General features: G+C 45.2%; 1 protein-coding gene across 2 annotated transcripts in view; it reads left to right on the top strand.

Moving 5' to 3' along the window:
• LOC143216764 (uncharacterized) overlaps positions 1 to 16,404 on the top strand; it is a 131,438-nt gene that overhangs the window by 20,684 nt on the left and 94,350 nt on the right. For both annotated transcript variants that reach the window (XM_076440139.1, XM_076440140.1), the window contains exon 2: positions 10,551 to 10,583. In XM_076440139.1, the coding sequence (XP_076296254.1) occupies positions 10,551 to 10,583 (33 nt within the window). The remainder of the gene's footprint in view (positions 1 to 10,550; positions 10,584 to 16,404) is intronic.

Here is a 16,404-nt window from a genome sequence, read left to right as displayed (position 1 = left end):
CAGGGGTAGAAAGGCCAGCGAAAGGGCAAGGGGAGGGGACCGGCAGTAAAGTCAACGGTTGCCGCCCCGGCAAAAAACTGAAATTGATCAAAATGAGAGCCACCAGGTGAGCAAAAAGGGTAAGCGAGCGCGGCGGTGGCCACGCATCTCGTGTCTTCGGGGAGTTTAGCTCCGGCGAGAGAACGCGATCGACAATAGACTTTCGGGGCGCAAGATCCTAATGATCCAAGGAGATCGTGGGACGGCGCGGCGATCGGGCCCTTTCCCGGGAATCTTTCTCGGCTGCGTTTCGCGTGCGGGACGAATCCGCCGTGGCTAGCAAGAAACTGGGAAGAACTAACTCGCCGCGAAAGAATCGCAAAGACGCTTCCTGGACTCGGGGCCAATTTAGTCACGAGGGAACACGGACAACTAATAATCCCTCGTTTTCATCTAACTCGGATGGAAAATGGCCTTCTCGCTAAAATATCCCGCGTGTTCTCTTCTCGTTTTTTACCATTGTTCGTCCTAAGGGGTGAAAACTACCCTTGAACAGGGTCAAATTGTAATTACCATTGCAACGACTTCTTAAACACCCCGTATATGGCCAATATCGAAGGCAGAAACTTTCGCCAGATAATCCGTTCGCTCGTCTGTCGGATCAACGTCCGATGGGTTCGGGTGGTCGCGATGAGTCGCCGCACGCTGCTTAATCAGAGCCCCGGCTCTCGATTGTGGATATTTAGTAATCGAGAGAACGTAACTTCGTTTCCAGCGCAGTGAAAGGCTTGTACACACACCGGGCGACCGACGTTAATTGCTGGGACTGTCCCCATACAATTTTATATCCGCGTCTCTGCCTTCGGCTGAATCTTGTTCCGTCTTTCTTTGTGCGGACGGCTCCATTGTCGCTCGGTTTTAGGCCTCGAATGAAGGATGGGATTATGAGAGGCAACTCGATTACGAGGATTCGTGCCTCGGCTGCAGTATTTCATCCCGGGCTGTCGTCAATTAGACCGTTTACACTCTCTGCGACACTACGCGGACGGCCGAATCTTCCAAGCAAATTTTCCACGGGGAGTTACGAAGAATTGCAAATTCGAGACGTTTGCAACTAATGGATAAAGGAAGCCTGGTTCAACTAAAATATATGATACCGCAGCACATGCAGCGGTCGAACACGCATAAATTTTCCAGGAATCTAACGCACGCGAAATAATACCCGCACCGCGCGAATATTTAATTATTCCGAGATCTGGTTAAATATTTAACGAGCCTGAATTACCATCGGGCAATTATAAACGAGGAATCCCGGTTTTTCCTGCGGATCCGTCTTCATTACCGTTGAAATTACAGATGTTTCGCGCGCAATAGACGGAAAATTAATCCTGGGAATCGGGCTTTTTTGCGGGGTGGAGAGCGGAGCGGACCCGACTCGGCTCGCTTTGAACTCGAACTCCGGCCGTTCGAACACCGAGGCGCAATTTGCATCACTTAGGTATGTTAATACACCTAGTTTGCCGGCCGGGGAGACGCCGCGCCGCACCGATCCCTGCCGTTTGTGGGCACAGAGAACCGGTGACCGGTGATTTTGCATAAGCGCTCCTCAAATCGATGCGCTCTGTATTTAACGGGCCGGTGAGCCGCGTGAAAATGTGGCAAATTACGCTTTTCCGTTCGCGTTCAGTTCCTTCCTATAAATAATAATGGCTGTTAGCCGGCGGATAATGCTCCTGAAAGCTAGCTGTAAATCTCCTAATCATACCGCTGTCGATACGCAAAAACGAACAGAGACCGCAACATCGTAGCATACATCTCCTATCGTACGATACTAATTGAACGAGCATATTACGCTTTCGATAGAATATTGTCCGCCATTCATCCAGGTTGGACGATATCAATGTATCCTTCAACGCGTTATTTAGTTTGCTTACAATGAGCAAACGTCTAGTTTGAGACTCATCTCGTTGTGAATCTACCAACAATCTGCTCACATCACTTAGGGTAGTGATTAGCGACAGTTTATTTGGTATGTTATCTTTCAGTATATCACCTAGCATTGGGCCCAATGCTGCCAAACAAACAAATACTTTCTGTTGTTTTTCTACAATTTTGTTATCCCTCGAGATAAGTGGATCCAACAGGGTAGCTTTTATTTGTGGATTTAGTTTTGGGGGCTGCATTGTTACGCAATTCTCCGGCATCGGATACTTCCTCGTTAACTCTTTTTTCTCTTCTTCCGGAAGACCTACTCATCTAATGGCAATATCATCAAGGATAGGAGATGCCATTGTACTTGTTGGATCCAAACGCTTTCCTATAGCCTCCAGTAATTGAGGAGCCAGTATGTAATTGTTTCTCCGGACCCTGTATCTGAGGTTCCTGAATAACCTCCGCAGGTCTAATCACCTCTGCACCTGGCTGATCTTGTAAGATTTCTGGTCCTTGTAAAGAACCAGAATCACAATGTCTTGTTGACAGTAAATTTTCCAAAGGAAATAGTGGTCGGTGGAAAGATCCTGTCTCCCTTGAACTATCAGAATCTGATAGCGAGGGTCCTGTACATATCGTAGGAAAAGAAAATGCAACGGAAAACAAAATTAGACTATTGCAAATGCCCCTCATGACATGTGTTCTTGACACCGTTTGCAAAATGCTGTCTATTAAACTGTATAATATACTTCATTTATGAGGAAACCAAAAAAGAGAAATTTGATATCTTTCTCTTTTTATTAGGAAACTTGTTCTTGAAGATTTAACCAAATAACTTGTATTTGGTTGAGACCAAATTTTATAAAATGCAAATGCCTTTTGTGACATGTGTACCTGACACCACTTGCATTTAAACCACAATTATACAGATTTCCGATTAAAAACATTACTAATGTTCTTGGAGCTTGTCCAGAATTTATCTCAATTAACTTGTAATTGAATAAAATTTTTCATAATACAAAACGAATGATAAGAAAGGAAAAAAGGTTAACTTACGGGGTCTCTTCAAACGCTTTATTCTCCTTCTCTGTTTCCTTATTTCCTTCGCCATTCGCTTAAGCCTCTTAGAGATATTGTATTATCTGCATCTTCCACAAATAATATTCCGCAAAGAAAAGAAGATACGTGCGTGACTTTTGGCACAAAATAAAAGAATGATGGATTTGAACATAGCGCCACGGACCATGGTTTCCTTCCTTTTTCTTCCATGTGAAAACACTGGCGATACTGGCGTAAAGTAGAGGTACTACAAGTTGATCAGAGTAGGAGGCGCGTGATACAATGTCCATATATTCTACATATTATAGCTACATAATAAATAAAAAATGATCCTCGTTTCCCTCGAGGATCAGCAGGAACTCGTAGAATCCGCCAAGCTAATCGTAGAATCGTACGTGATCGATCGTGTGTTGTCCTGTAGCGTGAACGGAATAGGTGTCGAAGACCTCGACACGTTGTCGCGTGTGATTTTCGCATCGACACGCGTGCGTACCTGCTTGCCGAGACGTGTCCATTGATCATTCAATCGGAGAGATTGCGTAATACAGCGGATTCGATCGGAACGTCGTTTGTTCCGCCATGTACCGCTACGTCTCCTCTCTTGTCCAAACAACTATGCAATTACCTCAAAAAATTCATCAACCGGAGACATCATTCTACTTCGCTCGCGCACCAACAAAGTAATTAAATTATCGAAGAGAACGATTTTTACCGAAGACGCGTACTGTACTTCTCGAAGAAAATGCAATAGTCTCGCATACCACAGATTAGAATTCCTCATCGCGCGTCAACGAGGCGTGCAGCAGAGTTGGAAAAAATTAATCGAAACACGATCGGTCAGGACAGCAAGTGTACAATGTAGGTTGGAAGTGGTGTATAGTCACGGTGGGCCTGTGAAGCGACGCGTCGCGAAGTACGGTTGGGGCGAGCCTTCGGGCTCGAATCATGCTAAAGTGGCGGCTTTGATCATTCTCTCTCTCACGGATGAAAAAGAACGTCAGAAGTACAAACGCACCCGCGGCGATGATTAACAACCAGTTCCCGGGCGCATATCTTCGGGGCCCGGCGAGCTAATCGATTAATATACGATATCGAACGCGTCTCACCGGCATTGTTTGTTGTTAATTACACTGATACATCTAGGAGACGGGCCCCGTGGGCCCTGTTGCTCGTGATTCGGCGGTTCGACCGCCTGCCGATCGAAGTTCGATCTCTCGAACAGGATTTGAATCTAACTTTCGACGAGCGTCCACGATCTTTCTCTTTCTCTGTTGGTCTTTCGCGAAAACAAAAGAAGAAGATCGGTATTGTATCGAGAGCATCGTACATCACTCTTTCCTACCAATTACACGCCGTCACTCTGTTGATTATACTAATCGGACGGCGTCGAGTAAAACCATGTTACGCAAGGATCTGTGTGCTTCACTTATTCCGAATCGATTACCCTTAGGATGCTTGAAATTTCTGAAGACGATCATGGGAATATTTTTGTCGTCGTTCGCCTAGCGCGATTGTCACGCAAATAATTGTTAATTTCTCGAATTTCTTGCGGAGAATCGTGGGAATTTTTATCGTCGTTTTATAAGTTCTGAAAATTTCAACGAAGCAGAGATTCGTTTGATTCGCGTGGGAATGGTTTCGAGATTGTTGAAATTGTTGAATAGATCGTGAATGTTTATGCAGATTTTTCCGTTTGTGATGCGAAGGTAAGTAGGTTCGAGGGATTTATGTAATCGTTTAAACATTGAAGTTTGTGGTAAAGAAGCCGCAGGCCATCCGTGTGAAACTTCGTTCCCTTCCTTTGCGGAGGAACATCGGAATCATTAGCGATTATCGATGACCATCAATGTGGAACAGACTACGAGCCGCCATCAATTAGAGTTAAATAATAGCTCGCGTTGTCCATCCGTTACACCGTTCGTTTCGCTTCCGGGATCTAGCCTCGTACAGTTGCTCGCCTATTTTCCTTAAACGATTCACGAACTTCGCGGATTCGTCACGAGGGTAGCCTAATTCTCCCTCCATTAACGCTCAACCGAAGAACCGAGGCCTCAGAGTTATACATTAGAGCCTAGAGTAATAACTTGTAAGTTATTTGTTGTACAAAATAAATGTTCAAACAATTGTTGCATGGTTCCTAGGGGGACATACAGTGCTGCAATCAGATTTTTGTTGCTTCGATTTTTTATCAAGATATAGAGGTCACCTTCAGTTTATTAACACTTTACCTATCGGAAGTCTATTAATGGGATTTTTTCAATAACTGTGCTGTACCAGAAGGAAGCATAGAAATTTTCTTTTACATTGCAGTTAAATGAAATTATTAGATGACGTTATTGAGGGTGACCTGTTAGTTCACATTGAAAATTGCTGTTGCCATTGAAGGTTCTATTAAAAAGTGTTCAGGCTTGTACCATAGATTTTTCAAAATTATGCAATAATCACCGGTCGGTAATGTGTTAAATAGAATGCATAATAGTTTTGATTGAATTCGGATGAAGCACAAAATTCTGCGTAAAAAAAGTATTGACCTCCATATATCATAAATCTAATAGTTAACGAGATATTATCGAAATAATTTTCCATATGTACTTATTCAAATTGAGGGTATCAGTTCCAGCGCCTACTATCTTCCAGGTAATAGCTATTATACATATGGGAAATTATATCGACCATATCTCGTTAACTATTAGATTTATGATATATGAAGGTCAATACTTTTTTAAGCAGAATCTTGTGCTTCATCCGAGTTCAATCAAAAATATTAGGCGTTCCATTTAATAAACTGAAGGTGACCTTTATATCTTGATAAAAAATCACGTTACGAGACTTACCCTGTATGTATAAGTAGAGACTGCGGATTTTATGTATTTGTGACAAGAAGGAGTAGGTGTAAATTTCAAACGGTAAAACATTAGAAGAATTTAAGGATGTTCTGGAGGTATATAAAAACGCAACAAAATTTTTGAAAATTTGACAAGATATAATTCTTACTAAATTAATGCAATTACCAAAGTTTGGGTTCGATTCACTGCACCGTTTAAGAATTACAGAAACTTAAAGTTTGCACATTTTAACACGTCTTCTTATGGAGAATTCATAAAATTCCACTTCAAACCCTATTTAAACCTTGAAAAAACGCAACTAGAAACTCCAGTTTTTTTTATATATAGTAAAAATTAAGTAATTAATTATGTTCAAAATTTATTAGGATTCACTAAACAGTTACAGAGCAAAAAAAGTTATAAATTGTCCCAAAACGTCTAATTTATCGTGTTGTCCTTCTCACTAGCATGGAAACGCGACAACTGTGTAGACCACTGAATATAGCTACAATCAGAGGGTACAATTATTCGCAAAAGTCACTTACAATTTTTTATAATATGAAGAAAATTTGATTAAAAAATAAATATAACATGAAATTCACTAATTAAACGAAAGTTCTTTAAATTAATCTATTTTTTCAATGCAAAATATACTCATGAACGGCTTTTATTGCCAATATATTGATGGATTTCGAATTTCTTGTACTTTTGTCTCCCATTGTACCTCCAGAACATCCTTAAAGATACTCTGTTCTTACGTACACAGGCATGTAATCGGTTAAGGGTTGGCAGCCCGACGTTCGCACTCGAACACCGCTGTATTTCGTTCCGAGTTTGAAGATCCACGATCACAATCGTCTAGCTCTAAAAGTAAAAGTCTATAGATCCCCCGTTTACGAATGCAGCAACGAAATAGGCTTGTCAGCGAGTGATGGATCGTCCATGGTTGTACAGTTACGTCCCGCGAAAGCGAGCGATGGACTTCCGGGGGCCCGAAAGCGAGGGGGCAACGAAATTCCGTTTCACTTTCCGGGGCCCAGGGGTTCACAGTTAAATCGGCCACTAATTGCACCACCCCCCCCCCCCTTCACCCCCCAGTCTCGTTCGATGAAGCTTCGCCGGTGTGTGTCGCGTTAATTGCCCGAGCGTTAACCAAGGCTCCTCCTTCTCGACTCCCTGCCCCCCCATCCCCACCCCTCACCATGGGTGTTTCGCGCGCGGAAAGATGGATGGATTACTTAACACTTGTCACGCCTCGCTAATTAACATTCAGTGATCTCCCTCTCGGAAGTCGCCGTCTCCCTTCTCTGTCTCTCTCTCTCTCTCTCCCTCTCTCTCGTCTCTTCTCGCTCCTTCTTTGTCCTCTCTCGAAACGCAGCCGGCCACCACCGGCAGGTGGAAAGTCGTTTAATATTTATCGGCGATCGCGTGCGACCCCGTTGCCACCTCCGCTTCGTCGGGCCCGGGACGGGCCCAAGAGAATTAAGATTCGTGGCCACGCGCAACGGTTCACGGGAAATATTAGAATACCGGCGCGGCGGGCTCGGCGTGATTGACCCGCCACCAATTGTCCTACTCCTACTATGTTTGGCTACCGGTTGCTGACGAAAGTGTCAGTTCGATTTGCAATTGGCTGCCCCGTCCACCTCTCGCGACAGAAATAAAAGTTCTGTAACATTTTTCTCAGATGTTTGGAAACAGTAGTAGAACGTCGTTTCATTTCCAGGCTTTCGCCTGGTGACTGTTAGGCAATTATAACATCCGCAAGAATCTCCGAGGGCCTGGAAATTAATTCACATAATAAATTTAAAGAAACCACTGTCTCAAAGCACACTTTAATTATCCTAATTATCGCCGGTTGTCCGGTACACTGCACCTTTGCGTTACTATCTCCTCCCAGCTAAAAACACATGGTATTTTATGATCAAACCGGATTGTCTACAGAGAAATCGTAATGGAAACTAGTTTGAAAATCTGATTCCACCGTAAACGTTCCACACTTGCCGTATAAATTATTTAAAATCTCGGAAGTTTCTTTCGAAGTAGTACATCCTTATGATAATCATCGGAGAGCCTAACTTACGCTTAAAAGATTTTATACGACCCCATTTTTTAAAATCACGAGTAGCCGTTCTCTCGTAAGTATGACATTAACTGGAAATACATTTTCAAGAATTAATCAAGAAAAACAAGACCTCTCTGCATGCACAAGCCTCTGAACGTTTTTGCTGCTCGATGAAGTATGCAACATCCAGTTTGTTAAAATTGTTCTGCCATGTTGGTAGGTAAAAGTGTACAAAGATCATGATCCAGCGATCGACATCGGGGTTAATCGGTAATGAAAACTGTTGTTCGTAACTTTCATCGTTGGATCGGTGGTCTAGAAACGTCCGTGTACGTCACTGCGCCGCGATATCTAATGAGGCTATTAACACGCGCTGCACCACCGAAGAAACTCCGTCGAGCGTTTATGACATCCGATGACCTACCTACCAGGTTCTATTAGAGCCGAGCGATCGCCTTGAGTGAGACATTTTCCAGCTCCTGCTAAGTCAATCTGGCCTCTAGCATCTCCTGTCCATGGTCGTGTCATTAGAACTTCCTGGTTTTTCCACGGGTCCCCTACTTCGCGAAACTTCGCCGCAACCATGGCTAATCAGGCCTTCGCAAATTCAACCTCCATTACTTCAATCGTTTACCTTCAAACATTCGACTTCGAATATTCAACAACAAACTTGCACAATTCCGCACAAACATGTTGCAAATTGCAGGAAGACTCTGTTTTATTGTTCGATAAAGATATCTTGCAATAATTGATCCAATCTTTCATCAGGCAATTATCCCCCATGCGAAAATTGCCAACAGTTTCGCAGCCAGTGGAATTACTTAACGGAGAAAGAAATAGAAAGACGCATCGACGAAGAGCGAAAAAGAGAGAGAGCCCAGCCTCTATTAGAAGCCTCCTCCGCGGTAGATGAATTATCGCGGCAACGTTCGCTGTGTGTATGCAAATTGAAAAAGATAATGGCTACAGGGTTGGCGAGTGTCATTTCGATCGGACGGTGATTACGCAGCGCAGTCATTACCGACGGATCACGGTTGTTCTCGAATCGTCGTGAACGAACCATTCGAACGACTGCATAATCATACTTATTTCCTGCCGCGGAGGAATGTGAAAAAACATGGAAATGCATTAGAACCCGACAATCCGGGGAAATTAGAATCTCTCTTTCTCCCGATCTATGGATTGAACTCGAATGATTCTAACTAACCTTCGCATCGAAATAGTATTACAATACTGTACCGATACTGTTACAGCGGCTATTTTCTTTCTGATAAGTATCGATCAAGAAAGGATCCAAAATCTGTCACATTTTTTTCAGAATCTTAGAACGGATCAGAGACTGGAAAATGCACGAAAAAACGCAAAATCTAGTTTACCCTGTAACTATACCCTCGCGGCAAAGCTAGAGGGCTGAAATTTGACTCGGAGGGGTATTTTCTTGGTCAGCTTTCGTAATGATTCGATAGTAAATATTCCGTTTTGTCGATCGTAACGAATTAATAGAAATTAGTTTATGTTATCGGCGCACAGGTTCGATTCAAAATCAAAACAAAGCAATTTTGCTATTTAAAAGATTTTTCGCAACGTTTCGATCCAAGTATGGATCATCTTCAAGAGAATTTTGCGTTTGCTATATACACTTATAAACAATTTACACATAGCAAACGCAAAATTCTCTTGAAGATGATCCATACTTGGATCGAAACGTTGAGAAAAATCTTTTAAATTCAACATTGCTTTGTCTTGATTTTGGATCGAACCTGTGCGCCGATAACATAAACTAATTTCTAGTACATAGTATGTAATAGATTGCGTATCTTTATGCAAAATATTGTATGAATATTGTACTGAGTGTTTCACAAAATCAATAACAACCACAATATAATTTTTCACCGTACTTGCTATGTGCAAATTGTTTATAAGTGTTTAAATTTGCAACTGTATTCCATGCTGGCAAGAACTACACTGAACCATTTGAACGTTAAGAGAGAATCAGTGCAAAAACAAAGGAACGACGTATATTGACAATCAGACACGGTGATCGAAAAATTCTTGAATCAATACTTGGCGGTAAATACAAATTGAAAACTGCCATTCCTAACCCAGACACATTTGCTTATATACCATTTGTTGTTATGATAAAAATTGACATTCAAGATATTTGATCCAACAATTCTAAAACACAGAGTGTTTATTTGGTGGATGAGAACAATTCTTAGAACTTGATGGGGTACCCATTGCGTTTTAAAATATTTCTAATAAGCGATAAATTGTTTTCCCTGAATTCTGGATTCGCAAGTAGGATGGCACGATCAATTAGACCTTTGACGAGGCCCAACTTATGCTGTAACGGGTGAAACGAGTTTTACGTATCTGCCAGACCATCTGGACTTATGATACAAGTTAGTTTTTCATTCATTACCGGCTCTAATTATGTTAACGTCAAGGAAGCTTAGGCTTGAGAGAACCAGTGCAATTCGGTTCGATACCCATGGAAAAACCTCCAAGGGCAGTTTTGACCATGTTACTCGGCTAGGTAACCTCGCTGGCAGTTTTGCTATGAAATTCGCAGAATTCGCCGGAATTCCGCGAGTTTAATAGCTCGGCCCAGCCCGAGGAAGAATTCGGCGCACGCCCGGTAGAATGCGTCCCTTATCAAACTAACATTTCGTTCGCTTTTTCTGTTGCAGACTCGTGCGAGCCGGTTGCCGACCGACCTTACAGTGAGTGACTCACGATCTCAATCTCCTAGAAATTACAAGCCGTACTTACGCCACCGGAAAAAATACCAGTGGAGCCTGCTATAGTCGGAGACCGACTACAGCCGGCGTGTCTTCCGTGAAAAAAAAAGTCCGGCTACTTATTACGCGAGCAGATCCGAGGGCCGTTTTCCATTCAGCCGCGCTCGGCCATTCCGCTACGATTGCGAAACTCTTCGAACACGATGTAACGGAGAAACGGTCCCCCGAGTTACTTCTTCTCTTCGGGCATCGGCTCTCGGCGTTTTCCCTTTTTTTTTTTATTACCTGGAAACCGTGGGCCCCGAGGTTTATGCAAACGCGTAAATTAGATCGGATGCTCGGAACCGGCGCCCGTTTCAGATAGAAAGCGCGACCGGCCGCTCTGCTCTCGCTTTCGAGCGACTTCCCGCGATTCTGATCGCGAAATTACGGATGTGCAGCTTGTGAACCCTCCGTTGATGACTCTGTTCCAAGTTCTAGGGTATGGTTTGTTGTGGAAAGGGCCTGAAAGTCGTCGGGAAAAAATGCCAACAAAGAAATTAACACTTGCAGATCGTTAACAAGATGCTCTCTTAGTTTCTTATCTCGAAAAAAACTCAGCTCCATATCCAAGCTCAGCGACAAAGACGCGAATATCATCCCCATCTCCGTTACCAGGCTAACATCGTCATCTCGTAGCTCCGGTCGCTAATTACTGAAAAAGGTACGGGACAAATCGCGTCGGCGGATCCACAACGATCCATAGATCCACCGCAGTGGGGTGTAGATGTCGGAGTTGGCTGCCGTCTTCTTGTTGACATCAAGGGACGTTAGGGGGCGGTAAAAAGTCGTGCAGCATCCGGTCGTCCGTCGTCCGCGCGAGCAGTCGTAAAATTCAGCGTTATGCGATTCGGGGCCTGTGTTTTGTCCCTCTTTCGAGATTATGATTACCCCGGCTGCGACCGTGGCTAATATCACGCAATAAGCACGCCGCCGCCTCCGAGAAGACGCCGTCAGTCCTCCCCCATCCTCTGGGTGTCTCTCTGTTTCTGTATCGGGGCCCTTTCTATATCCTTTTCTCGGATACGCTACTGGTCAAGTCCCGGTATAGGGTCATTCAAATCGAGAGACGCATCCTCGAGCTTCGAAATTCTTGTGAAAGTCACGGAGGACTTTCTCGCACAATTACTATCGAGAAGATTTCTACAGGGCGCCTTAAAATATTTGTGCAGTGCAATATGCGCCCCGAAAACCGGTGCAAACGAGTATTCGGTGTAAAGTTAGGGGCCTGGGTGAGGGAGAGGGGCGAGAGGTCTCATCAAACGAGCCGCGGGGCCCTGCGAGGTCACCCGGACTTTCCTGGAGCGACTTCATCTTCACGGTCTATTCGGCGGACGCCGCTGGAATTTCAGGAGTCGCCGCGGCGCGGCCAGCTGATAATTTTTATTATGCGTTCCATTCTGCCCGCTGGGGCTTCGCCCTCTCTTCTACGGTTATGCTATATACCACCGGGGAATATTTATTGGTCGATCTCGGGGCCGGTTTACACCCGTCGACGAGCCCTTATCGTTTCCCGTAGCGAACGGGGTCGTTCGCTAATGCAACAAATTTCGTAACGACCCGGTTCGTCGCTCGGCTATCGTCGAAACGATAACTAATTCCTCGGCCGGGGAACGTTTACAGCAGTTGGTTGATATTTAAGCAGCCTCGACGGCCGATTAACTACCGTTTATGAAATGTTTGCGCGGCCAGGGCTCCCGGGTAGAAAGACATTAAGCGGGAATTCTCGCGTTACGGCTCTGAAAGCAAGTGATCTTTATGAATTTCTTCGGGAAGAAGTATCGCCGATACGGGAATGGACTGTGTCGGTATTAAAAATTACATTCTTACGCTGCTGTAAAAGATTCTTTCCCAGCTTGATTAGGCGCATTGTACGCGGGTAGGCAAGCTCGCGACTTTAACGTAATCTTTTGAGTGTAATCTTTGCAAAGTAAGCGGTCTTCTGAGTTTCACAAGGAAACGACAATGTCTCGGAATACAACGACTTGGACCACTCGTTATCCAAAGGATAAATGGTACGATCGCCTGGAACGAGATCAATTCGGATCGTTAATCTGCTAGACCCAATCGAAGGAGTACAAACATTGAGCACCCGCTTTCTTGCAGAGCATCCTCTCTCGCAAACCGGAAGAGAGATGATACCAAAGAGACAGATCGCCGGTAATGCGACCTCGATCAGGCGGTACCCGCTGAGAAGGTCGCCGGTAGGAGGTGTGATCGAGAGAGGCACGAAGAAGGGGACAGGCTGAATACAAGAGTAGCCTAGTTGCCTGTCGGCGAAGACACCCGGATGATCGAGCGATGTTATTTTAAGTTTTCCGTGGGGGCTCTCCCGTCTTGTCCTAATCGGCTGTCAGCCACCCCCGTGTCTGGGGTCGCAGGCCACCCCCGTTACACGACGTATATACGTGCCGACACACGTCTACACAGGCAGGCGAAAACGCTTCACTCGCTTCACCTATGAAAGAGAAAGAAAAGAGGCGTCGAGAGGCAACAGGACCCCCCGCGGAACAGATTCGCCCCTTTTTGTCACGAGGAGGATTCTCGCGCGGGAATCATGCCCCTCGAGGGGTTGTCGGATTCAAAACGCTTTACACTCTCATAACCGGGACCTGTTGATCGACTCCCGGCAGCGAAAAATCGCAGACGCCCCTCGAAAATCGCGCTACGTCATCGCGATCCCGAACGCCTTTTCGGCGACCTTGATGTATTGTAGTCGATAAAGTTAGAAGATGTGCTCTATTTTATATTATGGGACACCGTATATGTATACATTTTCCTGTAATTGTACTGCTGGATGCTCCAAGTCCAATAATCGTCATTTATTTCAGTGACTTCAAAACGGCTTCTAATTGATCCTCCGCTCTAAAAATTCTGTTGACCCAGATACGCGTCCCACAAGACTACCATCACAAAATGGATTTGGTACCTCGAAGAAAAAACTCAAGATTCCTAAGAAATCTCAACTTGTGCATACCCAGTAGCCAAGACAGTAAACGTCGCCTTCTCATCCCATCTAAAAATTCTCTAAATCGCCATGACAAAGCAAAAGATAAAAGAGTCTTTATATCCCAGCTTCCGTAATTGTTGTAGACTAGGGGGAATTCCTTCGTAACGATGCTGGACCCTGCCAGTTTCAAATTCGACTTGATACCTTCGAAGAATGGTGAGGCTCTAGATTATGGATGCTGTACCATATATGCATGGCCGATCTTCTTCCATTTCCTCCAATGGCCAGCGGGAAAATTCAGCTTGGTCGAAGGTTGAGCACCTCTTCGATGCTCATTACAGTGTGTCCCGCCCCCGGCTGCGGGTAATCAGAGTGTGCGGGGGAGTGAAGGGTAGCGGGGGCGGTGGGTGACCTCGCCCGGGGCCCCTGCTCTCACCTGGCCCCCCTGGCCCCCTGCCTTTGTCCCTCTTGTTCCCCCTTGTTCCCTCCTGGACGGTTTCGACTACCTGCGAGAGCTGCGAGGAAGGTGACGGAGAACTCGGTTTCATTCGGATTCGCGACCTTGCCGGTGCTTTGCATTCGCTGTGCATCGTGCCGCCTCATCCACCCTTCCTCTCTCTCTTCTTTTCTCTCTTTTTAGCTAGCCATCTCTCTCTCTCTCTCTTTCTCTCTCCTCTCCTCCCCGAGCGAGCCGGTAATTGGCGGAAGTCGTATGCGGGCGTGCACCGCGTGAAACAGCTGCGGAATGCCGCTTGACGTTTTAATCTGCTCTTCCGAGGGGGTTGCCGAACCAACCACGGCTAATTCGGGGGACCATGGGGTGGGAATTAAATTAGGTGACTGAAGAATATGTGCTCCTGCTTGGATGAGTCGGTATGGGAACCGGGGAAGGGTTCGCGAGAAGGAAAATTAATAAAATGAATGCCACTGCGGCTCTCCGATGTAAAGAAGATATTCCAAAGAATTTTTTTAAATACTTTTCCTGTACAAGTTAAGAAATTGATTTTAATGTTGACCAGTGTAGAAACATTGTCGCTGTATCTGCAATTATTTTCAAGTAAATTCTCAGTGAGATCACGTTCCGAGGCCACCTTTTTCTCCGGACCTTGTGCGAAAGCGCTAGTCTAGCTCTCTAATAGAGACACCTGCGAGAACCGCGGAGGACTTCCTACGTCTCCTTTCGTGGAATGAGATAACTGCCGGATGCGGACTACCTGTCCCTCGTCACAGCTTCACCGGAACCCCCGAATTTGCGTAGGACATCGTGGAATTATTATGATGAGATTGCCTGACGAACCGAACTGCAGTATAGCTTCTTATTTTTTTTTTTTACTCTGCGGCCGCTTTCACGACTAGAGGCTGCCACTAATGGAGCCAGAAGGGAAGGACTGTCTCTCCGAATGACAGTCTGGTCTTCTCCACCAAAAACAGCCAAGACCCTGCTGGTCGTCGCCAGGTTAGGGTACGCCAGGTAGCACCGCGATACACGCTTTTGACATTAGGTGACGAAGGTGAACAGATATTGGGCCTGTTACCCAAGATCCTGCGGATAACGCAGGATATACAGACGTTCTCCCCGTTTCCGTGCCAGTGTTAACAGGATCCGGACGATGTTCCTCGAAGACTCCATTGACCTTCGGCCAACCATTCAGCTTCTAGATTTGCGTGACCGATACGCGAGATTCTAATCGGAGCGTTTCGCGAGGAAAGTGCACTCGTGTTTGAAAATGTATGATTTATAGCCTGGCTTTCGTGAAATTCCAATGTTCAGTTTTTGACCAATTTCAACTATGAACATTGCGCTGATCGTACGTCTTCTTAAACTACTAACAAAATTAAAATTTTAGGAATTGTCTTTTCTAACCGATTTCGATGAAAATTGTCCGGATCTCTCTTCAACTTGAAACGCTCGATCAGGCATCTCCACCGCATAATCTTTTCAACAACCGAGCAAACAATTCGTTGAAAAAGCTAGCAAGGAGGAGTATCGGGAAGCTATTACACGGAGTCATAGTGTCTCCATCCGAGGATCATCGATGATTCAAGAGTGGACCGTTGACACGCGGCACCGCAGACCAGTTGAACCCCGTTGACCATTCCGGAATAGTCAAAGGACTCGCGAGATGCTCCGAGCGGACGGTTTTTCCTCTGTTGATCGCCTATCAAACGAGTTTTCGCGTGGACAGAACGTCGCGGCGTATTCGAGTGTGTATGTATTCCTCGTTGTCGAGGGGAAAAGAAAGAGAGAGAATATCTGCGGTAACGGGACACGGACTGCCGATCGAGCCCGTTGCTGTATGTACTGTACATTCCGATACGTAACGGAGAAAAGTGTGTACATCGGTTCGCAGGCCCGCGGGAGATCGTACGCGACGGGTATAAAAAATTTCTCGGAAACGTTCACGTGCATATAAAATTCGAGAAATTTCAACCGGGTCCGAGACGGTTCGCGGAACCCTAGCTCCCGGGAAACGGTAAAACACTTGTCGATCCGTTCGAGAACGAGATTCGCTCACGGGATCCGATGGATGAAAGTTCCTGGACAATGAAAGTAGCCTAACCTCACCGATCGCATCACAACATCCTTCTTTCTGCGGGTCTGGAGCCTGTTTTAAACATTTTCCTGTATGTATTGAATTTTAGCAGGTAGAGAAGTTTTATGAATTCGTTAAGGTTCATGTTTTTGGAAATCTTTACGAGGGACAAGGTAGCTCGAGAACGGGAACCGAAAAATTCTGCCTCCTACCCACCTGCCATCGCCATTTCCTGCTCGGAGAGTGCCTACCGTAATCATTATTATTCGCAGCCAAATAG

The sequence above is a fragment of the Lasioglossum baleicum genome, chromosome 16 (genome assembly GCF_051020765.1).
Source record: "Lasioglossum baleicum chromosome 16, iyLasBale1, whole genome shotgun sequence".
Lineage (NCBI taxonomy): Eukaryota > Metazoa > Arthropoda > Insecta > Hymenoptera > Halictidae > Lasioglossum > Lasioglossum baleicum.
This window is presented reverse-complemented; position numbering and strand designations above follow the sequence as displayed.